This window comes from Bombyx mandarina, chromosome 09 (genome assembly GCF_030267445.1).
Source record: "Bombyx mandarina strain Sakado chromosome 09, ASM3026744v2".
Taxonomy (NCBI): domain Eukaryota; kingdom Metazoa; phylum Arthropoda; class Insecta; order Lepidoptera; family Bombycidae; genus Bombyx; species Bombyx mandarina.
In genome coordinates, this window is record NC_143216.1 from 10,825,627 (window position 1) to 10,851,113 (window position 25,487).

General features: G+C 39.1%; 2 protein-coding genes across 2 annotated transcripts in view; one reads left to right on the forward strand and one right to left on the reverse strand.

Annotated features, from left to right (window-relative positions):
* Positions 1-25,487, reverse strand: part of Ance-3 (angiotensin-converting enzyme Ance-3) — a 190,592-nt gene that overhangs the window by 137,221 nt on the left and 27,884 nt on the right. Inside the window, exons 7-9 of the mRNA XM_028177281.2 lie at positions 21,065-21,189; positions 8,444-8,687; positions 634-732 (exon numbers count right to left, since the gene is read on the reverse strand). Of these exons, the coding sequence (XP_028033082.2) occupies positions 634-732; positions 8,444-8,687; positions 21,065-21,189 (468 nt within the window). The remainder of the gene's footprint in view (positions 1-633; positions 733-8,443; positions 8,688-21,064; positions 21,190-25,487) is intronic.
* Positions 15,437-20,323, forward strand: LOC149502352 (UPAR/Ly6 domain-containing protein crok-like). The gene is made up of 3 exons (XM_089730022.1): positions 15,437-15,594; positions 17,837-17,998; positions 19,225-20,323. The coding sequence occupies exons 1-3, from the start codon at positions 15,534-15,536 to the stop codon at positions 19,428-19,430; spliced, it is 429 nt and encodes a 142-aa protein (XP_089586148.1). The 5' UTR covers positions 15,437-15,533; the 3' UTR covers positions 19,431-20,323.

Below are 25,487 nucleotides of genomic sequence, written 5' to 3' on the forward strand. Positions count from 1 at the left end.
TAAAATTAGAAAAAAAAACTGTTTGGCCCGAGGTCAAATTTTCATCTGCAATGTGGCCCGACTATCAAAATATTTGCCCACCCCTGCTCTGTTCCAATTACGTAGTCCCCATTTGACAGATGCCATTATTATGTTATTGTGTGTGTATGTGAATTAATTTTATAATGATTTAGATTGATTGTGTATCTTTTTAATGATGATTTACGACCATGAACAAAAATGTTTATTATTTCAAACTAGCGACCCGCCCACGCTTCGCTTCGGAAACATTAAATTTTATTATTGATAGCTGAGTACGACAATAACAACGGGTGACGCTGCGGGGCGAAGCTAGTCTAAAAAAAGTAGCCTAAGCTACTCCTTATATCATCAGCTACCTATCAGTGAAAGTCTCGTCAAAATCGGTCCAGCCGTTCCAGAGATTAACCAGAACAAACAGACAGACAGACAGACAAAAATTGTAAAAATGTTATTTTGTTGTATGTACCGTATATATATTCCAATGCATGTAGTACAAAGCGGTTATTTCAATATTACAAACAGACACTTCAATTTTATTTATATGTATAGATTATTCGTAATTGGAATCGAGTATAGTTAGTGGGTTACTTATAATCTATAATCTAAACTGACCTTATGTAGGGAATGTTGGCCGGTATGTGGTACTTGGATCCAGGGTCGAAGTCCAGCTCGGAACGCAGCACGGGAGGCTTCACACCTTGGTACTGCTCCCTGGGGAAACGAAGATCATAACTAACAGGTTTTTTTTATATTACTTTGGTTAATGAGCTCACTGTCTACCTCGTGTTAACGAAGCTTATAAAAAACACAGCAGTAACGCCGCTTTTTTTTCTACCTAAGCTGATACTCTAGAGAGACCATATCAGCGTAACCTTAACTAGTAGGTGAGCTTATGTGACTCAAACCTGACGATGTTATTAACACGAACCCTAGCAAGAGCCGTGCATCGCAGAACCTACCACCGGAACAGTGCCACTACGACACATAGTTTTTTAAAAAGTTTTTTATTAATAATCATTGAATAATTTTAAGATTGAGTTAAAAAAAACAAAATGTGTGCAATTCACACGTGGTAGAAGTGAAACCTTCCAAAATTAAAATACAATTATCCTAAACGTCTTAAGTATATGTAAAATTTTGTCATTAGTAAATAATTGTAAGGTAGCGCCCTCTGTGAATTGATATTTTAATTTCACGTATAATCCTAAATTAAAATTCACTACAAGAGCTTTCATACACACGTTAGTATTAAAAAATCTCACAGATGGCGCTGTATTAAATAGTATGTATATTTCTGTCTCATTCTTTGCTGGCTTCATCCTACACATTTTTGTATTTGTGTCTCTTACCTGTCGTTTTTTCCGTTGCATCCGGTTTGAAATCACAACGATTCTAAAGAAGTTTTCACTTCATAAATATCAGTTCAATAAACAAGTTAAGTCAATTTTCTAAGAGTATCTATATATTAATACGTGAAGCAAAAACTTTGTAGGTACCCCTTGTTAGGACAATTGCGCGGATGGAGGAATATGAAATTTCCTACACTTATAGAGAATATAGCGAAGGATTGCAGAATGTTAATATTTTATTTATTATGCATAAATACATTAAATCAATGAGAAAACACTACACACATTACCATGTATTTGACTCGCACATGCATATTCTTTTGTTTATTGTCAAAATGTTATTATTATATAAAGTCTGTGGTCAAATTGAGAATAGATTAATATTATTTGTCTATAGTGTAGCCTTGGCGACTTTTGTGATTAGAAGTATAATATAATTTGACAATAAAACCATGATAAAGTTCAAACTTATAATTTCAATTAATTATAGTCGAATTTCGACTACTGGGGACCACTAGTAAACACACGATGCATACGACTTACATAATACCGCATTCTCGGTGTATCTTGTTTGAACAGACCTTTCGAGTCAAAGACCATGTAATGTAGCGATTAGTCGATGAAATCGAATTAATTGCATTCGCCATAATCACATTTTTTATGTGTAATCATATCGAGTGATACAGAATGGACAGATTGGGCTTAGATGTAAAGTAATATGGTTTTCTTAATACATATTTTCCTATTGTATTTCGAACACTAAAATTCGTAATAATAACTTCAAACCATAGGCTCTCAAACTTTGTTTGTCCCCCAGTTATCGTTGTCCGGTGAATATCATATTTTAGACTATACTCTCCTATTCGCATTAAGCAGCTCATGACAATCTTTTTGGAACGACGTTCCTTATGGGATGATGCGGAGGGGTGCCCTAACCGAGGAAAACGTCCGTAATGTCAGATTTTTATTAGTAATGCACACAGTGTACGACCTAACTTTATAATAGCGTACAAATTAGTAATGCACACGGTGTACGACTTAACTTTGTAATAACGTACAAAAAATAACATATTTTTTTATCATTCATTGACCACGATCTCAGAGCGTTCGTTTGCGCAATACACTAACTCTTATGCAAACAACCGTGAATGAAGTGTACCACAATAAGTTCGCACGTTACCGAATGACCGTGGGTTGTTGCGAAACATCCAGTTTTATTTTGTTTATACCTCGAATAGAACTTAAAATTAATATTTTTATAATAAGGAACTTCGTTCCTATCCGGTGTCCCACGACACCACACATCTTTTTTTAAAGTGATTCTTTTGATATTCTTAGTTTCTGTCTTCATTAATCGACATTATCCACCTTGGGAACTGCTAGGATAGCATAGCACTCACTTATGACCAACAGTCAAACATGCGTCAACAGCTTTCATTGACTGTTACCAACAAAGAAAAGATATAAATAAATGTAAACTCGCTACCGCTTGTAAATTGCAACCACTGTCCCTTTCATTCGAGATTCGAACCCGTTACTCGTGAGTCAAGGCCGTGTAATGACCGCAAAGCCATCACTATCTAAACACAAATGTTGCGCGCCGTGTAATTTTATGTATCTAAAATTAAATTGCGGTTTACTAATAGGACAATGTACTTTTAGTTTATTGACTCTAATGAACTATATAGGGCATTTTTTCAAAGTGATAAGATTTGTAACTAAATATGTAGGTACCTTTATTCAGGAAACTGCTTAAATGTAGCGGTAAACTATATGATTGAAATATGTATATAATATGTATTTGATGATATGGAATATTCTAAAAGTGGTTACATAAAAGACTTAACGTTAAATAAAAAACGTTTTCTGTACAATATTAAGGAGACAACATTTAAAACCTTTATTTTTCACAAATTATGTTATTACATAGTATTCTTGAATTAAATAAAACTGAACTCATCTTTTTTCTCAACGACAGAGAGTTCAGTCAATCTATAACGTTGAAAAAACAGTTTTTCCTCAAAAAAAAACTTATATAACCTACATTACCTACCTACCAACCAATATTGGCAAACCTAAAAAACATGGCAGCGAACATAAAAAATGTATAATTGGTAATAAATGACATAATAAGACGCTTCATTGAATAGTTACATACAAATACCTTTTCGTCTGTCAATAGATTACGTGTTCGCTGAATATGCTCATTAAATCAGTTCCACTGTAATTATATGAATTTAGGTTGGTCGTAATGTGATAGTTGTAAAATGGAAGAGCCACGCATAGATCGTGCAACCTCAATCCGGGAAAAATCAAGTGTTCCAATTTTTTTTTTTTTTTTGTCATGGTTGTTAATCGTATTCATTAAGTACGTGGATAACTCTTTGTTAATGAGAACCGCGATTAGCAGCCTAATTACCTCCGAAAAGTAGTAAAATAATCCAAATTAACTAATTTATACACTAGAACTTCGAGGTCAATTGTCAAATTATCTTTCAATAGCAACAAAAGATACAGATAAAAGAAAAAATCGTTAATAAGATATTTTTGACGTCAGGTTGACAGACGCACTCATGGTCCGCCTTGTAAGTAATAGCTTATAAGCAACATAACTTGAATACTGTCTTAAAACATGAGACCAAAAACTCAACTGTGACATATCGGCTTCGCGGCGGAAGTAGGTCGGATAGTGGTACATATCCGTGCCAATTAAAACACACTAGTAGTCCCGCAGTAGTCGAAATTTGACTATAATTAATTGAAATTGTAAGTTTGTACACTATTATGATTCTACTTTCAAAGACTATTGTACTTCTATAATATAATATAATCACAAATTTCGCCAAGACTACACCATAGAAAAAAATTAATAAAGACAAACAATATTTAATCTATTCTCAGTTTGACCACAGACGTCAAGAACAAAAGTTTGACAATAAATAAATAGTATGCATTTGTGTGTGCGTCAAATACATGGTATAATAACCGGCAAACTTCTTGAGCATTTGTATAACATGGTCAGGAACGACAGGCTCTCTGCCCGTGGTGGTGGTACCGTCATTTACTATAGAAGAGCCCTGCATTGCGTCCCGCTCGATCCTCCCGCGCTCGCTAATATCGAAGCATCAGTGTGCCGAATCTCACTGACGGGACACGCGCCGATCGTTATCGCGTCCGTTTATCTTCCACCGGATAAGATCGTTCTAAGCAGTGATATTGAGGCGCTGCTCGGTATGGGGAGCTCTGTCATTCTGGCGGGCGACCTAAATTGTAAACACATCAGGTGGAATTCACACACCACAACCCCGAATGGCAGGCGGCTTGACGCGTTAGTCGATGATCTCGCCTTCGATATCGTCGCTCCGCTAACCCCGACTCACTACCCGCTAAACATCGCGCATCGCCCGGATATACTCGACATAGCGTTATTAAAAAACGTAACTCTGCGCTTACACTCGATCGAAGTAGTTTCAGAGTTAGATTCAGACCACCGTCCCGTCGTTATGAAGCTCGGTCGCGCTCCCGATTCCGTTCCGGTCACGAGGACTGTGGTGGATTGGCACACGCTGGGCATCAGCCTGGCTGAATCTGATCCACCATCGCTCCCGTTTAACCCGGACTCTATCCCGTCTCCTCAGGATACCGCTGAAGCCATAGACATCTTAACGTCACACATCACCTCGACATTAGATAGGTCATCGAAACAAGTTGTAGCGGAGGACTTCCTTCACCGCTTCAAATTGTCCGACGATATTAGGGAACTCCTTAGAGCTAAGAACGCCTCGATACGCGCCTACGACAGGTATCCTACCGCGGAAAATCGTATTCGAATGCGTGCCCTACAACGCGACGTAAAGTCTCGCATCGCCGAAGTCCGAGATGCCAGATGGTCTGATTTCTTAGAAGGACTCGCGCCCTCCCAAAGGTCTTACTACCGCTTAGCTCGTACTCTCAAATCGGATACGGTAGTAACTATGCCCCCCCTCGTAGGCCCCTCAGGCCGACTCGCGGCGTTCGATGATGACGAAAAAGCAGAGCTGCTGGCCGATACATTGCAAACCCAGTGCACGCCCAGCACTCAATCCGTGGACCCTGTTCATGTAGAATTAGTAGACAGTGAGGTAGAACGCAGAGCCTCCTTGCCACCATCGGATGCGTTACCACCCGTCACCCCGATAGAAGTTAAAGACTTGATCAAAGACCTACGTCCTCGCAAGGCTCCCGGTTCCGACGGTATATCTAACCGCGTTATTAAACTTCTACCCGTCCAACTCATCGTGATGTTGGCATCTATTTTCAATGCCGCTATGGCGAACTGTATCTTTCCCGCGGTGTGGAAAGAAGCGGACGTTATCGGCATACATAAACCCGGTAAACCAAAAAATCATCCGACGAGCTACCGCCCGATTAGCCTCCTCATGTCTCTAGGCAAACTGTATGAGCGTCTGCTCTACAAACGCCTCAGATACTTCGTCTCATCCAAGGGCATTCTCATCGATGAACAATTCGGATTCCGTACAAATCACTCATGCGTTCAACAGGTGCACCGCCTCACGGAGCACATTCTTGTGGGGCTTAATCGACCAAAACCGTTATACACGGGAGCTCTCGTCTTCGACGTCGCAAAAGCGTTCGACAAAGTCTGGCACAATGGTTTGATTTTCAAACTATTCAACATGGGCGTGCCGGATAGTCTCGTGCTCATCATACGGGACTTCTTGTCGAACCGCTCTTTTCGATATCGAGTCGAGGGAACCCGCTCCTCCCCACGACCTCTCACAGCTGGAGTCCCGCAAGGCTCTGTCCTCTCACCCCTCCTATTTAGCTTATTCGTCAACGATATTCCCCGGTCGCCGCCGACCCATTTAGCTTTATTCGCCGACGACACGACTGTTTACTATTCTAGTAGAAATAAGTCCCTAATCGCGAAGAAGCTTCAGAGCGCAGCCCTAGCCCTAGGACAGTGGTTCCGAAAATGGCGCATAGACATCAACCCAGCGAAAAGTACTGCGGTGCTATTTCAGAGGGGAAGCTCCACACGGATTTCCTCCCGGATTAGGAGGAGGAATCTCACACCCCCGATTACTCTCTTTAGACAACCCATACCCTGGGCCAGGAAGGTCAAGTACCTGGGCGTTACCCTGGATGCATCGATGACATTCCGCCCGCATATAAAATCAGTCCGTGACCGTGCCGCGTTTATTCTCGGTAGACTCTACCCCATGATCTGTAAGCGGAGTAAAATGTCCCTTCGGAACAAGGTGACACTTTACAAAACTTGCATAAGGCCCGTCATGACTTACGCGAGTGTGGTGTTCGCTCACGCGGCCCGCACACACATAGACACCCTCCAATCCCTACAATCCCGCTTTTGCAGGTTAGCTGTCGGGGCTCCGTGGTTCGTGAGGAACGTTGACCTACACGACGACCTGGGCCTCGAATCAATTCGGAAATACATGAAGTCAGCGTCGGAACGATACTTCGATAAGGCTATGCGTCATGATAATCGCCTTATCGTTGCCGCCGCTGACTACTCCCCGAATCCTGATCATGCAGGAGCCAGTCACCGTCGACGCCCTAGACACGTCCTTACGGATCCATCAGATCCAATAACCTTTGCATTAGATGCCTTCAGCTCTAATACTAGGGGCAGGCTTAGGGACCCCGGTAACCGTACTCGTCGAACTCGACAAAGAGGTCGACGTGCAACCTAACCCATGCATCAGCCCGCTGAGTTTCTCGCCGGATCTTCTCAGCGGGTCGCGATTCCGATCCGGTAGTAGATTCATTCGCGAAACAATTGCTCTTGAGTTGTTAGGTCTCCTTCGGAGGCGCTCGGGCAGTTGTTAGCAAATCCCACCCCTCTTGGCTGAGCCTTTGCTCGCCCACCTGTCCTGGTGAAACTGGAAAGGCCTTCGGGCCACCAGTAAAGTTTCAATCATAAAAAAAAAAAAAAAAAAAAAAAAAAAAAGCATTTGTCGACGTAGTGGGGGTAAGTTCGCGCATGGTACACTCACGTGCAAAAACAATATTTACTCTGCGTCATAATGCTATTAAATTATTAAAATCAACATATTATGTATTTAATATAGGTTAATAATTGTAATAATTTAATCTTGGGGTAAAATAGATATTCCTTCTATTAAGTCAAAACTAGAGCTGTTGCCAGGTCTTGGTTCAGTTGAAGCGAAGCTGGTATTTGTATTTTTTTTTTCGTTATCATAATCTTGACCAGCATCATCATCAATGTTTTCATCACCCGAGTCGCTATCATCGTGATGAGTCGACATAGGGCTCATCGGTGTAGTTTACAACTCGGTCGGTTCGGTCTTCTTTTTTGTCTATAATTAATTATTTTTTGAAGATATTCGATTCGTAGTAACTTTCTTCTTCCCTGATCTTTTCTTACCCGGAGTCCAAAATACGGCGAGCAAGCCAGAGTCTTTAGCTTCCTTAATAATGCACCTAGCAGTACTCACTGATGTTTTTCTTGCTTCCGAAGTCTGTTTTACTTTTTCCATATCATTCTTCTCCTGTTTTATAATGAAGCAATATACGTCGTACACAAATTTTCTACCCTTTCTTTTGAATACTACGCCATAGTGTATTTTTTATAAAAAATCAACAAACACTCAACATATAGCAATGGCAACAAAGTCAACAAGCAATTATAACAAATAACTTAACGATTAATAACGATAGACTTTTTACTGTACGCAAGCGTACTTTTGGGAGCAAGCGGAACGAGGGCGCGGTGCGGGGCGCAGGGTTCGACTGATCTACCAATAACGCGCTCGATACGATTTCCCCTGCCGTCGCGCCTCACCCTCACCACCAAAGTGATCTAAAATTCGGTTCTGCGCAGTCAAGGTCATTTGCTCACGAAGTTTGCCGGTTACTATAGTGTGAGTAATGTTTTTTTTTATTGAATTAATGTATTTGTTAGGTATCATTTAAAAAAATATTAACATTCTGCACTCCTTCTCTATATTCTCTATAAGTGTGGGGAATTTCATACTCCTCCGCCCGCGCAGGAGTAAAAAGCTCGTAGAAGGACATAGAAAGCTACAAACCTTAATCTCCACCAATGGCAATTGTACTGCTCCTTGCGGACGTCTCCTGTGAACACGTCCCAACGCCACCTGTCCATCACCAGCGCGAACGGAAGAAACGCCAACTTGTCCATAGCTTGGGTGAACAGGAAGTTCGTGTTGTGGGCTGTGTCGTCTACCGAACGCTGGACCAGACCCAGCGTTTGCAGGTGACGAGGGGATCCAACTGACAGTGCTATTGTCTCGCCAATAGCTTCGTGGAAACCTTTTGACAAATTGAAATTTGGTTATTTATTACGGGTTATATATAAACGGACCGCCTCACTGGTGCGTAGGGTTCGTGCGAGTACTAACAATATCCTGATGGTTATAGGTAATAAACCCGAATGTGCTGTTTTGAGACACTGGGTTCATATACATACCTGTTCATGTACCTGGTGCCTCAAAGCAACGGAGATTTATGAATTAAATGTTTAAATATTTTAATAATTTTATTACTTAAGATGACTTAAAATGGTCTGAATATTTGTACCAGCATTATGATTCGTCCATTTACAAAGAAGATTTATAAAAAGCAGAAGGTTTGATTGTTCCTATTAACTTAATGATTTTTAACGGGAGAATGACAACTTACACAGAAGAACTCGATATTTAAGGGTTACTAAGGTTCATAGACATCGTAAATGCCATCATCTTCCTTAAGACATGAGATCGAAGGTTCTATATTGTGTACTGGTTATCTCAAACATCAAACACATGAACTGGTGGTAGGACCTCTTGCACGGGACCACCACCCTGCCTATTTTTGCCGTAAAGCCGTAATACGTTTCGGTTTGAAGGGTGGGGCAGCCGTTGTCACTAACTATACTGAGACCTTAGAAGTTATATCTCAAGGTGGGTGACGCATTTACGTTGTAGATGTCTATGGGCTCCAGTAACCACTTAACACCAGGTGGGCTGTGAGCTCGTCCACCCACCTAAGTAATAAAAAAAAATTGCAGAAATAGATTGGACAGTGATAGCTTCTAAATTCTTCTAAAGGAACAAGTAAAGCCATTGAGTAACAGACGCACAAACGCGTCAATTATTATGCCCTAATTCCTCAAACACAAACAACATTAAGATTACACTCACGAATGAAAACACTAAAGTTGCAATTCTTTTGTCGTCACCAACTTTAGTATTAGTGTAGTGGGGCACCCGTAGTGTAATCAAGAGAGCTATGAGTTGTACGTGCTTTGAATGAAAGTGTGCGCCGACTTTTTTAGTCCCGTAAATACTAGCTTCGACAGAATTGGAGTTCATTGACATTTTGGCCGCTGAGGTAACCATGTGTTTTGGATCGAGTGGTATATAGCCATTATCTTTCGAGCGAATTGTGATATCGACTTTACATTAGTAGCGTGGAACGGCTGTTAGTTAGTTAAAAGTCGTCGTGGCCTAAAGGATAAGACGTCCGGTGCATTCGTATCTAGCGATGCACCAGTGTTTGAATCCCGCTGGCGGGTACCTATTTTTTCTAATGAAATACATACTTAACAAATGTTTACGATTGATTTTCGCTGTGAAGGAATAACATCGTGTAATAAAAATCAAATCTGCAAAATTATAATTTGCGTAATGACTGGTGGTAGGACCTCTTGTGAGTCCGCACGGGTAGGTACCACCACCCCGCCTATTTCTGCCGTGGAGCAGTAATGCGTTTCGGTTTGAAGGGTTGGGTAGCCGTTGTAACTATACTGAGACCTTAGAACTTATATCTCAAGGTTTGTGGCGCGTTTACGTTGTAGACGTCTATGGGCTCCAGTAACCGCTTAACACCAGGTGGGCTGTGAGTTCATCCACCCAAATAAGCAATTAAAAAAAGTTATTTCGTTAAATCTTAAAGTTCACTGCCTGAAATCAAGCGAACCGATGCCAAATATACCTACTCTGTTTCATTAACAAAAAAACATTTGTAGAAGTTAAATATTCGTTTGACACTTGAATCTTATCTAATTATAATCTGCTCAAATTATAAACAGCTAACGCGATAGCAAGCGACTGCGTATGTAAATTAATGCAAGAAAAAACGGATATTTTTAAGTCTAAAAATATTAAAAACTTTCTAAACTATAAAAAGCACAGCGTAGGCTTTGGACTTGACCTCGTTACGTGTGTGTATCAATCGCTTCTAAGAAAAAAATACAACCTAAACGAATCCAGCCGAATTAAATATGTACTAGAAGTGACAAACAAGTTTGCATATCCCAGTAACAGCCAAATTATAAAGACGGCGTAGTTGCAACTTGGTGAATGAAGTTAAACTTCTTTTTCGATGTCTAGTATTGTGGTTTCCTTCATTTTTCATCCCTAAAGAGACAGAAAGAGAGTGAGTGCGTGACACTCGAACGCATGCGCATAGTATACCTGTTACAGGCCAGCGCGAGCGTTAGCAACGAGTAGCGTCCAATATTTTAATGAAGTATTTAACAAATAAATATATTTATTTTTCTATCTATAATTTGAAATATATATAACATAAATGTTGAAGATGTCGCGTATCTTATACACAGCATTCTCTATTACAAGAGCAATCTGATTTAAAGATGAACAATGAAGAAAACCACAATAGTACACATAAAAAAGAAGTTTTACTTCATTCACGTGCACCGTTTTTTCCTAGGTAATCAGGTAAGGTCAGTTAGGGGGTCATACCAGCGTAACCGATCGCGTAGGCTAGCTCACGGAGCTCTAGCCTGGCGACGTGGCTACCACTAGCCCTAGCAAGAGCAGTGCTTCACAGAATGTACCATAGGATCGGAAACGCGAATCACTCAAAAAATCCGACGAGAAACTCAGCGGGCTCTTTCTCTGTATTTTTGACGTGACAACGCCTTATAATTCGATGGAGCCGGCTGCACGCACGAAAAAACATGACTCATTGAGGCGTTCCATTTAAGGCTTGAAGTGCAAGCGAGAGCGCGCAACGAGCGACAAAGAGGAACAATCAGCCTCCGCGTTCGGCAGCGTTCGACATCTGTCTCTCTCCTACTTGAGTGAGCGATGCATCCGCGTGGACAGCTGTTATACATATAATAATACATTTACATGTTTTCGTCAAGTATGAAGTTCAGTGAAAAGTGAATGTGGTGTCAATTGTCCATACAAAATATCTATCAAACAAATAAAATTAAAATTTTCTTTTGAAAAATGAAACCATTCCATCAGTATTTTCTTATGACGTTGTCACGTTCAACTATCGTCAGTAAACTGACTTTACAGTCAACCGTTTTTTTTTCCCTGCCTATGCTGATAGCCTTGAGAGGCTATATCAGCTTCGCCCTAACGTGTGGGTGAGCTCATAGGGCTTAAACCGGAGTGTTGCTAACACTGGCCCTAGCAAGAGCAGTGCTTCGCAGAATCTACCACCGGATCGGAAACGCGACCCACTGAGAAGATCCGGCAAGAAACTCAGTGGGCTGTGTCTGTGGAGTTTCTCTGTCCAACGGCTCTTCCATTATATGCACATCGGTGTAACCAGTCACCAGTCGTTAAGATGCGCGCGTGCGTTACATAAATTGACCGACATAAATCTTCAGAATTAATTTCCGTGAATTTTTTACTATTCGTCCAATAAGCTAGTGTGCGAAGATTATTTGCGATTATTTTTTTACGTTTTTATTTAAGTTAATAACTGCTTTTAGACAGAACAAGCTTCATCCTCGTAAAATGGAAATATCTTTTACTACGAACGAAAAATTTTTTTTTATTGCTTAGATGGGTGGACGAGTGTTAAGTGGTTACTGGAGCCCACGGACATCTACAAAGTAAATGCGCCACCCACCTTGAGATATAAGTTCTTAGGTCTCAAGTATAGTTACAACGGCTGCCCCGCCCTTCAAACTGAAACGCATTACTGCTTCACGGCAGAAATAGGCAGGGTGGTGATATCTACCCGTGCGGACTCCCAAGAAGTCCTACCATCAGTAAAAACCAGTGTGATAGTAGAAAGAAATGAAAGCAGACGGTTCGACCTATTTTTTGATGTCAGTAACTAAAGGCAGTGTCATACAACAAGATAATCTCAACGGTGCGATTATCGTAAAATATAGTATAGTAGCAAGGACGACATGTATTACAGTCGCTAGCAAATGTCGTAAAATACATGGTACATCTTGCATTAGGCGATCGATAAAGTCAAAAAAAGTGAAATTAGTAACGCTTGTGTACAACCATAGTCCTATTCGATGACTTTCCATAGATAGGCTTATGACGACACCGGTTTGATTGCCGAATCTCGTGCGTCGATTTACTTTCAAAGAAACCCATTTTGATGTTTGAAAAACAATTTGTTTGGTTCTCTTCCATAGAAACGAAATAGAATGCCATAGCTGGGATTGCACGACATCCCACAATGAATAAACACGTAATGCAGCTGTCATGCAAAACAAGATATTTGACGGATGCCCGAATCTCGCTTACGACATTTTCAAGATAAGCTTTCATATATACAAGTTCCGAACAACAACATTCGGAGCGTCGGTCTACCGAGCGATATTACCAGCTTAGTGGAAGACCTTTGTCTCTAGCTCTAGGCATAGCAAATTATAACATAGAAGAGTCGCATCATAATTTCTTGAATAAACATTAAAGAGTCGTCACATAGAAAAAGGCATTTCTCAACACGCACCGCGTTCCATATTTCACAAGCATGCGCCAGCATTGATTACATGCATTACATAAATCTGAGCACGCGTTCTGTTACAGATAATTATAGTATACAATATATTATATAAGCAATGTACATATTATATAGTATACAAATATAGGATGAATGACTCACTATAGATAGGATATGAGATGCATTTAAATTTACACAAGTGTATGTTCGATAAAAAACAAATTAAGAATATACATTCTCAAACCAAAGCTTTCTTGCAGTCGATCGTATGGACCGCCTGATGATGGAACCAAGTCGCAGTCTACTGTTTGGTACTTTCCATAAGCCTCGTTTGAAGAACGACTTCTCATTCAGAACGCTACTTTGAAAAATCAGCGCGGCACGACAACCCTCTTGTCGTGGCCGCCGCTAATTACTTATCTGACCGCGACGGGAAACGCAAAGCCGCCGTCGCCAGAAACATGTCCTGTCGGGTCCCCCGGATTCACACTCGGTGCTTTTAGGACACTCAATCACCGGTCACCGTCCTCGTCGAAGAAGAGTTCAATGAGCGAACTAACCCATAGATACAAGCCACTGAGTTTCTCACCAGATCTTCTCAGTGGGTCGCGATTCCGAAGCACTGCTCTTGCTAAGGCTAGTGTTAGCAAATTCTCTCAGGTTGAGCTCGTGAACTCATCTACCCGTCCGGACGTAGTTGAAATAGCCTCTTATGATACCGGCGAATAGGTAGGGAAGACATGTCATAACGCTCGGAAAACATCCTACAACCTTTTATAATATTAGTAAGGGAGCGCGGAAAAGACGGCTGATACGTCGAGTGTGATCCTTAATATGAGGCCACGAATTCCGCGACCTAACCCCACGAGGTAATCACCATTGTGTCCGTCACTAACACGAAGCAGTAAAAGTGTCTTAATTAATATATTCCTGGTGGATATTTTCCAATAACAGAGCAGCATGTAATGGTTCGTGAAGTCAACGATAAATGTGCGAGGTAGGGGCATAGCAAAATGTTTAGAATTCGAATTCATCGTTTAAAAAAAAGCAATTTGCTACATTCTTTTAAAATTTCCTTCCGACCCTGTTTCCAACAAAAGGTATTTTTTTTAAATATATTTATAAATATAAAACCTCTTAAAATATATTAACATTACCCAGATCGGTCCACTTTCGAATGCTCTCATAATGTAATTTTAAGCATATTTTTAAACCACTTACATTTATTAAGAATAATTACTTTTATGATTATGTTATTTAATGTTTATTCATTTTTACGCTTACATAAACAGACCTGGGAGGTTTCTTACGTGTAGAATTTAAATAATGACATACATAAATAATTTAAAAAAACCGGCTTGTTTGTTTCTACTTCGATGGCACTGGCGGATCGCTTAACCCTTTCAGCGGAACCGTTGATAAATCGACTCGCTATTAACGCGTATAAAGTGCGGAGCATCGGATTACCGACTATTGCACAGTTTGATTATAGATAACATTTAACAGCAATTTAAAATAATATTGGTATGAATTGAGCATTAATTTTTGTATTTTTTTGCAATTATTTTTATTTATTTATTGCTTAGATGGGTGTACGAGCTCACAACCCACCTGGTGTTAAGTGGTTACGGGAGCCCATAGACATCTACAACGCAAATGCCGCAGCCCATCTTGAGATATGAGTTCTAAGGTCTTAGTATAGTTACAACGGCTGACCCACCCTTCAAACTGAAACGCATTACTGCTTCACGGCAGAAATAGGCAGGGTGATGGTACCTACCCGTGCGAAGTCACAAGACGTCCTACCACCAGTAAGCACAAGAGGTACCTATACGGGCGTGTCTTAGCGCGTGCAAGTATAATGTTTTCTAGCAATCTAGCAAGAGCAGTGCTTTGCAGTATCTACCATCGGATTGGAAACGCGACCGACTGCGTAGACCCAGCGAGAAACTCAGTGGGCTGTGTCTGTGGGTTAATTTACTCGTCGAGCCCTTTGTCGCAAGCGACGGGTTCGGCAATGACGATGACCGGTGCTTGAGGTACCTAGAAGCACCGTTAGGGGATCGGGAATTTGAACGGATGATTATTTCATGAAATCAAAAATGTGGCTTTAAGTTTGTATACATGTTCGTATTTCTTCATCGCAGAAGTCGAACGTGAATACCGGGATTTTTATTCCTTAGGCCACGACGACATAATTTTTTTTTCTTTCTGTCTTAAAATATGCATAGTTGAAAAGTAGAAATAAGTACATGATCGCGCGGGAATACTGAAACTGAAAAGTGAAGCTATGAAATACAATAGCTTATCTTTTAAACTGCCACAGCCTAATGATAACTCAATTAACGTGCGTTACACAAACCCAGTTTAGTCGACGGCTATTATTGGTCACGACAATGCATCTGTCTGTCTTAGATTAAAACAAAATATTGCATATCTCCATTGAAAATGAATTTCACAAGTCACGTAGTCGTGTTTTGCTTTGCGTTTATGTGTTCGATAAAAAATGGTAAGTTCGCCTTTTTTTTTGTCGCTCTTAGGAAATGGACGCGCGCATCCGTGGACCACAGCGATTCCAGATAAACAGTGGCGCCGCCGCATACTGCTGGCTATAATTATAAGCGGGTACTAACACGGATAGCCCACTGATCTCGTAATTATAAGCGGGTACTAGCATTAATAGCCCACCGAGTTTCTCCCCGGATCTTCTCAGTGGGTTACGTTTCTGATCCGGTGGTAGATTCTGCGAAGCATCGCTCTTGCTAGGGCCAGTGTTAGCAAAGCCTCCTGGTTTGAGCTCCGAGAGCTCACTTACATGTTAGGGTTACGCTGTCATAGCCTCTCAAGGCTACTTAGGTAGGATTAAAAAAAAAACGTGGATCTAATGCTAGAAGCATTCTTTTCGGTCTTATGCCAAGACGTACAAAATCATTCCCAGTTAAGTACAAAATACAAAAAATCCCAAAATATAATATTATGTAAAGTAATTCCGAAACCTTGACTTATGACTGTTAGCTTTAATATCTACACCCTAAGGCTAAGAGGAGATAAATCATTATAAATATGGGGAGCATATTCATTGAGGAGTACTCTGAGGAATTGATCAAGACGGTCCTTTTTACTATCGCACCTAGCGCCAGGAGAGCACAGTTCACTCATACCTACCTAGAACCACTGTGTTCATCCACAGTCCATTTCCAGAGATATTTTTGGCCACGTACCATCAGCTTCAGGAATAAGCTCTCCTCGACGGTCTTCCGAACACCATAGCATGGCCTTCATCATATGAGATTCGCGGGGATCATTACTTGACTTAGCTGTTCCCCTGACATTGCCACACTAACATTGGCTTTCAGTTTTATTTATTTATATTGGATTGGATGAACGACCTCAAGCCTTCCTGGTGTTTGTTGTTACCAGAACTATTTACAGCGTAAGTAAATGCCGCCACCCACCTTGAAACATAAGGTCGTAATCTCAGTTTTTTAGAAAAACGGCTTTCAAACTGAAACGCATGTGGCAGCAATGAGCAGCGTCGAAGCTAAACTCTAATACACATGTATTAGAGGTTTTTTTTCACCTGCCTATTCGCTGGTAAACTAAGAAGCTATTCCAGCTACGCCCGGATGGGTAGGTGAACTCACGGGCTCAATCTGAGGGAATTTGCTAACACTAGCCCTAGCAAGAGCAGTGCTTCGCAGAATCTACCACCGGAATAGCACCTACTGAGAAGATCACAGCGGAAAGCGTAATGTGGGACACCGCCTGGCTCGGTGGTGCGATGACATCCGAACGGTGGCCGGCAAGAAGTGGATGAAGAGAGCCGAAGACTAGGCTCAGTGGTATGGCCTGGGAGAGGCCTACGTCCAGCAGTGGACGACTTTGGGCTGATGATGATGATTATGAGAAGATCCGGCGAGAAACTCAGTGGGCTAATTAGAGCCGTCAGCATATTTACGTTACAAAATGACAGTGGTCAACAACGTAACAGGATCAGCGATCCGATTTGTCCGCAAGGAGGTCGTAGGGTTTCATGTACTAATCTAAATTAAATTTGTAACGTTTTACCAGAAACCAATTTAATTTGAACTACTAACACGGACTAATTCTTAATTAATAAAGTCGTCCGTGTACACAGTATGTTAATAATAAAATAATTGTACGTAAAGTATAATAAAAACTGATAGAATACATACATGTCTATAGGTCGTTCGGATTATAAAATTGATTTTCTTAGAACTTTTAGTTAAGCCACTGCAATTCCAAATGCTGTATGGAAGATTTTTTATTTATTGCCCCAGTAGACAGACGAGCGGCACACATGATGAGTGTTTACCGTCGCCCACGGACTTCAGCAATGCCATGGATAGAGCCAAGCCGCTGCCTACCGATATTGGTGGTAGGACCCCTTATGAGTACTAATGGTAGGACCTCATATGAGTCCGCACGGGTAGGTACCACCACCCCGCCTATTTCTGCCGTGAAGCAGTAATGCGTTTCGGTTTGAAGGATGGGACAGCCGTTGTAACTATACTGAGACCTTAGAACTTATATCTCAAAGTGGGTGGCGCATTTACGTTGTAGATGTCTATGGGCTCCAGTAACCACTTAACACCAGGTGGGCTGTGAGCAATGAAAAAAAAATTACCGAAGGACTATAATATTTACTTCTAGGGTTCTTCTATTCGTCGATAGATGTCGCTACTATATTTCTCGCTTTCGTTTTAAGAGCTTGCTACAATACTTTCCAGTATCGCCAATCATTTGCTACGACTGTAACAGTGCCTACGATCCGCGCTGCGGCGAAGAGTTCGATTCGTTTAGCTTGGGCGTCGTCAACTGCTCCCTGAGAGACCCGCCCGAGCACATAGGTGCTGTTGAACCAACATTCTGCAGGACTATTAAGATGGAAAGTGAGTTCGCACTGTTTAATACTATGTAACTAGATGATGACCGGTTTTTTTATTTTTATATATTGTGTTTTTTAGAAATTATATTTAAATTCGAATTACATATTGATAAAATGATGAAATATTCCAAGATCGTTTAGGCATTTTTATGTGAACACGTGAGTTAAAAAGACACAAATAATATAAATAAGCAATTCATTTTCTTGGTCTAACCTTAAATCAAACACTTATTTGCTTCGGGTTGCTTAACAACGCCATCTGCTAAAGTAGCTTTAGTGTTATTGTGTCTTTAAAGCGGTTAGTTGAAATTATGAAAAATAGTATTATTATTCGCCGATAGATATCGGGAAGAGGTATAAAGTTGATTATCGATAAAGTTGACTATTGAAAACACGAATAAAACAATATTTTCTGAAAATAAATCGTAGCTAGATCGATTTATCGGCCCTGAAATCCTCTGTATACTAAATTTTACGAAAATCGTTATAGCCGTTTCCGAGATTCAGATTATATATATACAAGAATTACTCGTTTAATTAAAGGTATAAGATAAAATTGCTCTGCGTATTATTGCGCTGTTTTTGCACTTATCAAGCCATCTCGACGCCGTTCGAAACAAATTTTTTCGAAGTGCAATTTTACCACTGCTTCGTGCTATCTAGAATATTTTATAACTAGTTTTGGGTGCGCCCAGATTAGCCAAGTCAAGTCCGCCGCGATTCATCTACGACCTACTTTGGGCAACTAATACTTCGACCCCTTCGGGGTCGTTTTCAACTTTGGGGCCAAAAGCGAGTTATTTGATTTAATTCTCATAAGCTTAATGTTACCGTAAATATAAGTACAGTAAATTTGTTGTCATGACAACAGGCACGTGGTCCTTTATCTATATATTCGTAAACTCTGTTAAATTAGGAGTTATTTAATAAAAACTACCCCAAATCTCATTCGTATCACTAGTTCGAAATTCAAATTCTAACTTGTTTGCTATTTTTGAAAGAAGAAAAAATGGAAGAAAAAATGGAGATTACACAAAGTTTAATTAATGAAATCGTTACTTTTTTGGCCACAAAATTGAAAACGACCTAAGGGTCTATAGTTCTCTACTTCACGTCATACGTAGATTCACGTAGATTGAAAAGGATGTAAATTTTAATGTTCATAAAATCGAGTACAAAAGTTTTACTATTTTTACAATAATGTCTATATTGTTTACTTGCACATTTCAGTAAGCACCAAAGTTCGCATTGTTCGACAATGTGGATACTTAACCGACAACGAATGGAATTCTACGACATGTCGCAGACTTGTCGGAGTAGGAGAAGTATTTGTGACTTATTGCGCTTGCAACACTGATTTGTGCAACGGAGTTGCAAGAAATTATCAAGAGATGGCGTTGATTGCAGGCGCTATTTTATTAATGTTTTTGTTTTGAAGTTTGTAATTACGTACAGATATTAAATAGTTCTAGTGATTTCGTTTGTAATGGAATAAGCTTATATTATTATTCGTACTTACTTACAAAGCTGTTCACTAGTGTATAAGGTTTGTTTTTGATGTGATTCCAAATTTATTTTGTTCTTTACTTAATTTAATTATTTTTGTTAAATCTATTGTTATGAATAAGTTGTAAATTAAAAAGTAGCAAATAAATAAATAAATATTAAACGTACCTACCGGCACTATCGTATTGGTCGGATGGGTCATTTCTTTGGCTTTTTCAAAGTGAAGATTTTAAAATTAATTAATAAAATACTTCGAATGACTTTCATTAAGATTTATCTATCTTATTCAATCTTTGAATGTAATGTATTTCGTTTAGTATTCTCTTGGTTGGTTTATTTATTTATTTATGTACACAAAAAAGAAGACATAGTACATAGTAATAGGAAAATTATGTACAAAGGCATTTGGCATTTTTTACAAGGTTTAGTATTTGACAAGTCGCAAACCTAATCATAGAATTACTTCCAATATTTGATCACGCGCTTAAAAGTTTAATTTTACAAGACAAAGTATTATTGATTTTATGCGTAATGTGGTAAACGGATTCAGAGGTTTGCGGCAATTTTGAATGTTTGGCTGATCTTTGATTCAAACTATATGATAGAGTTGCGTAAAACAATCACGAGATGGCACTGGTCGTAGCGAAGAACAAGTTATTTGTCTTTATTAATTGATATAATATGAAGATAAGCAAATATTATTAACATCGTAAATCAACTGAATACGTATTTTGCCATGTTTTATAATGATCCAATTCTAGTCATTTGTTATTAAAATTTAGAACGCGCATTAAAATGTTTTCGATATTAGGAAATAAATGCTACGACGTTTGATCTATGTGTTTAATATTTTTATCTATTCTATTTAGAAGACAAAGTCTGCTGTGTATGATATTCAACGTTGTTCAGTTTTGAATAAATTCTCAGAAGTTGATCGGTCGGGCCTCATTCCTGAACTCAGGGCCGAACTCATCTTAAATGTCGTCTTGTGCGCTTAGTGCGAGTTTTTTAACGTTCTCGATAGCGTAAAAGTTAACTCATATTTGTATGGAATGGGATCGTTTGCCTAAGTTTGCCGCTAGGGGCGCTGTTCCAACTGCATACAAAATTGGACTAACTTTTACGCTATCGAGAACGTTAAAAAACTCGCACTAAGCACACTGGAGAACTTTTAACAAGGCCGCCCTATTACCCATTAACTACATAAACTTGATAAAGGGAAGAGATGTATGTAATACATACCCTGATGCGTCGCGCTTAAGATATATATATTTATATATATATCTTTAATTGCTTAGATAGGTGCACGAGCTCACAGCCCACCTAGTGTTAACTGTTTGCTGGAGCCCATAGACAACGTAAATACCGCCACCCACCTTGAGATATGAGTTCTAAGGGTTCAGAATATAGTTACATCGACTACCCCGCCCTTCAAACCGAAACGCATTATTGCTTCACGGCAGAAATAGGCAGGGCACCTATCCGTGCGGACTCACAAGAGGTCCTACCACCTATAAATTTTTGTATAGGGTATTTTTTTTTAAAAGATCCTTTAGGAACATACCTGGATTAGCACCATCACGGAAAACTTTCGGCTGATTCCTGTAGGCGAGGAAATATTCGATGTGGGCCATCTCGTGATGCGCCGTCACCAGATCCTTCATGTCCACGTGTGTGCACATTTTGATGCTGCAAAAGAAACCACTGAACATTTCACCAAGGTCTTCGTTAAATTGTCTTTGAGTGTTTCGTTACGGCGATTGTCATTATTGAGGTTTATAAAATCAAAGACAGCTTAATCCAAGTCTGTCAAATATTCAGGAAAACTACAAAAATCGGCTCTAAGCACGTCATTACGGATCCTCCCGATCCATCAAAGTACTGCTCTTGCTAGGGCCAGTGTTAGCAACACTCCCGGTTTGAGAAGCCGAAATAACTTTGTTCGGGTAGCTACAATATTCTTTATTTTAAAGCAGATTTATAAAGAATGAGAATATTACTAATAATCTGATTTTTATATGATAAAACTTCGTTTATATTTGAGTACAGAGTAAAAATAAAATTTTTGAACTGAATTTGCTAGAGATTTAGCTGCATTTGTTATAACATGAAAATACTAAAGCGTGTCCAACTAACTAAACAAGATGGCGTCATAGTTAATCCATTTTACTACATTAAGGCGTTTAGCTGCCTTTGATTTTATAGCCCTCAATTGTCATTAACACATATGGTGCGCCCGCGAGAGAATGGAGACGATTTAAGTTCATAATTGAAGTTTTGTTCACACAATGATTAATCATTTAATGATATCGAGGCGTAAAAGGCAATATGTCACTTAATACACGACATTTCACTTTATAATTAAAAATGCGTTTTTTTTTTTGTATTAGCATCAACAGTTAAATATTTTTAATTTAACTTCAATTATGTTTATTCCTATGGAAGTAGCTGAAGAAGACTTATGCCCGTATCTTTAGACGTTTCGTAAAATAGTCCTCCACTCTTAACTCATCCGATGATGCTCGAGAATTCCCTCCAAACTTACTCGAATTTGGTATTTTTAGTCGACCATTAGAATATTCCTCAACTGTCCTCGAGTGAGGTAATAATGATGAAAATTTGATCAAGCTAGCATCAAACCCATAGAGTTCTGTAGTCTATGGTCATTGTTTAATGTCAAAGTCAAGCTGCCGCCGTCTGTTTGACACTAGATGAACTTGTTTGATGTTTTGGTTGCTGAGTTATTCGTATATATGTGTGCGTGCGGTAAATCTGAAAGTGTATTATTTATTTTCTAACCTATCATTATTTTAGATTTCGGATCCGGCTTTGTATTTTTATTCGCCGCTTTTATGTGATTTTGGTTGCATCGTGTTGTTGAAGTGCTTTTCCACAACCACCAGTTTATTATTATATAAATAAAACTTATAATCGCATTGACTTTATTTATCAGGTAGTAAGCAAAATATGACTCTTATGTAGGTAAATAAAATAAAGAGTTTCAAATGTCTAACCTCGAACTATTTACTTTATTAATAAATATTACCAAACTTAAATTATCAAAATATGCGCGAATCATGCACAGATCCAGGCCATTGCACAACAATATCATATATTTCCAGTTGCGGTCCACATACTATTTGGACATTGATAGAAAACCAGCCTTGAGGAACGTTCGAGGTACGTCGCGACGTACCTTAACTTGACAGTTCGGTCACTTCACTCCGGTTAGGAAATTTTTCCAAGGACGTTTGAGTGGAGTTTATTTTTACGACTAATCATACCAAAACGCGTGTTGGAGGTTGAGTCGAGTCGAGTTAAGCTCGTGTAAACGACTAAAGATACGGGTGTTATGCCCGTATCTTTAGACGTTTCGTAAAATAGTCCTCCACTCTTAACTCATCCGATGATGCTCGAGAATTCCCTCCAAACTTACTCGAATTTGGTATTTTTAGTCGACCATTACAATATTCCTCAACCGTCCTCTAGTGAGGTAATAATGATGAAAATTTGATCAAGCTAGCATCAAACCCATAGAGTTCTGTAGTCTATGGTCATTGTTTAATGTCAAAGTCAAGCTAGTTACGTCGGGCACCTCTGCTGACGCATGTCTGCAAAGGCAGATCTTCGGCGAACTCAACTGCTGAATTGTGGAATTCGCAGACGACGGCATCCGCTGGACCGGTGGTCCGATGCCCTTCCCGTTAGATTAAGATTAGTAATAAGTTAGTCTTAAGTCAGATTTGGTACGGAATAAACGTTCATAAAATATAATTTCTATTTTTTAAAACGTACTCCGCGTGGCCCGCAACTTGACTGGCGCAGCCGGTAGGATTTCCGCGATCGCGAACTCAATCTTGAAGTAATCGCGACGTACGTTTTTACGCGTTTAACGGAAATTCGAACAAAATAAATTCGTCAAGACAACACGACCACAACAGCTCCGGAAGTCACCACCATCTGCTTGAGATTCACCCCGAGGATATGGACAGTCTGTGAGTAGACCCTAATCGCTATTTTCATTCCATTCCATTCCTTAGTATAATAGTTATACGTTTTTCTAGAAGACAGAGCGCTATTTCCAAAATTCGAAAAGTGTTTTTAGTTTTCTTTTAGGTAGAAATTAAGTGTAAAATTAATAAAAGTACATATAATACATAAAATTAAAGAATATTGAAATTTACTTTTAGTTATAAGAATTACAAAATTTTATACGACATATTTATTAAATTTATTTCAATTTTATTTAAACAAATTAATTAATACAATAAATTAACATGTACAACATATCTCAGATACCACGTGAAATTGCTAACGTCATCCCCAAATTCGATGGTGACGAAAAGTTATTAAATTTATTTATTAGAAAATGCGAATATGTAATTCGATTGTGTCGTGTAGATGATAGTAGAGAACAGGACTTATATATATTTCATGTTGTGACATCCCGATTGTGTGGGAAAGCCGCAGCTCTTATTAGCGAAAGACAAGACTTAGATACATGGGACTCATTAAAAACAGCCCTAGAACAACATTTTGGAGATCCACGTTCGGAAGAATGTATTGCAATAGAATTAGAAACTTTAAAAATTAATAACGGAGAATCGTATCTAGATTTCTGTAATAGAATACAGCATATTAAAAGTACTTTGATTGCAAAAGTAAATTTAATACAGGATGATAACCTTCGTAAAAGTAAAGTGATAATATATGACAACATGTCTATGAATGTGTTCTTATATAATCTACCGGAGGACCTTCTTCGTATAGTTAGATTAAAAGGATGTGATTCGTTAGAAAAAGCACTAAGTATAGTATTAGAAGAAGTTAATTTTATGTTCCAATATAGTTCACGCAATAAAATGTTAAAACAACAAAATACCCAGTGTACGGCGCCTAGACCTCAACCGTTCAACAATTTTCAGTTTGCAGATAAAAATGTAATAAAACCTCATTTCGTTAGTAACACACAGCCTCAGTATAAATTCGGTATTCCACAGAATGTCGCAACCATGTCAAATCAACCTCAACAGCAAAATAAATTTAAATTTGGAATTCCCGCTAGCAAACAATTAAAATTACCACAAACGCAACAATTTGGATATCGACCTCAAAATCAAACTCATTTTGGATATCGACCACCTTTGAACCAAAATCAATTTGGTTACAAACCAAACTTAAATCAACCTCAATTCGGTTACCGACCCCAGTTAAATCAGAATAACCCCCAATTCGGTTATAAACCCCAACATTTCGGATATCGTCCCCCACAGGTGTTACAACCTAGGAACGGACCGACTGATGTTAGTATGCGTACCGCTAAGCCACTAGGAATACGCATGAACGAATTATACAACTTAAACGATGACGATAATAATTATAACAATTCTGAAATTCAGAAGCCCTCATACGATGATTATAGTAATACAGAAGTAATGGAAGAGTTTGAAACATTAGAAACTGATCAAACCGAAGAATACGACCCCGTAGTAGAAAATTTTCAAATAATTACCAACAACCAACCCCCGAGATAATAAACTTAAATTGTAACGCATTAAAATTACCATATATTAACATCCCCGAAATTAATGGTAAATTTATGATAGATACCGGAAGTTCACGCTCATTTATTAGCCCTAAGCTGGTTAGTAAATATTTCGAAAAATTTAAGTACTATGAACCCTTTGAAGTAATTAGCACACACGCAACTAGTAAGCACGACGAAGTAATATATATACCATTATTTCCAACCTTTAATAGTGACGAGATGCATAAATTTTATATATATGACGTAGACGGACGTTACGACGGACTAATAGGAAGTGATCTACTAAAACAGCTAGATACAAAAATTGATATGAAAAATTTACTACTACATACAAATACCACTAAAATACCTATAATATATAATCCCGGTTGTTCAATTAAAATAGCCCCACGTTGTGAACAAAGAGTTAGGTTACCTACAAACCTACGGAACGGACAAG

Bases quoted from the DNA above. Each gene is read 5' to 3' on its own strand.
- LOC149502352 (XM_089730022.1), top strand. From the start codon at position 15,534: ATGAATTTCACAAGTCACGTAGTCGTGTTTTGCTTTGCGTTTATGTGT. The intron at 15,595-17,836 runs GTAAGTTCGCCT...AATACTTTCCAG, and splicing joins TATGTGTTCGATAAAAAATG to TATCGCCAATCATTTGCTAC. The intron at 17,999-19,224 runs GTGAGTTCGCAC...TGCACATTTCAG, and splicing joins CAGGACTATTAAGATGGAAA to TAAGCACCAAAGTTCGCATT.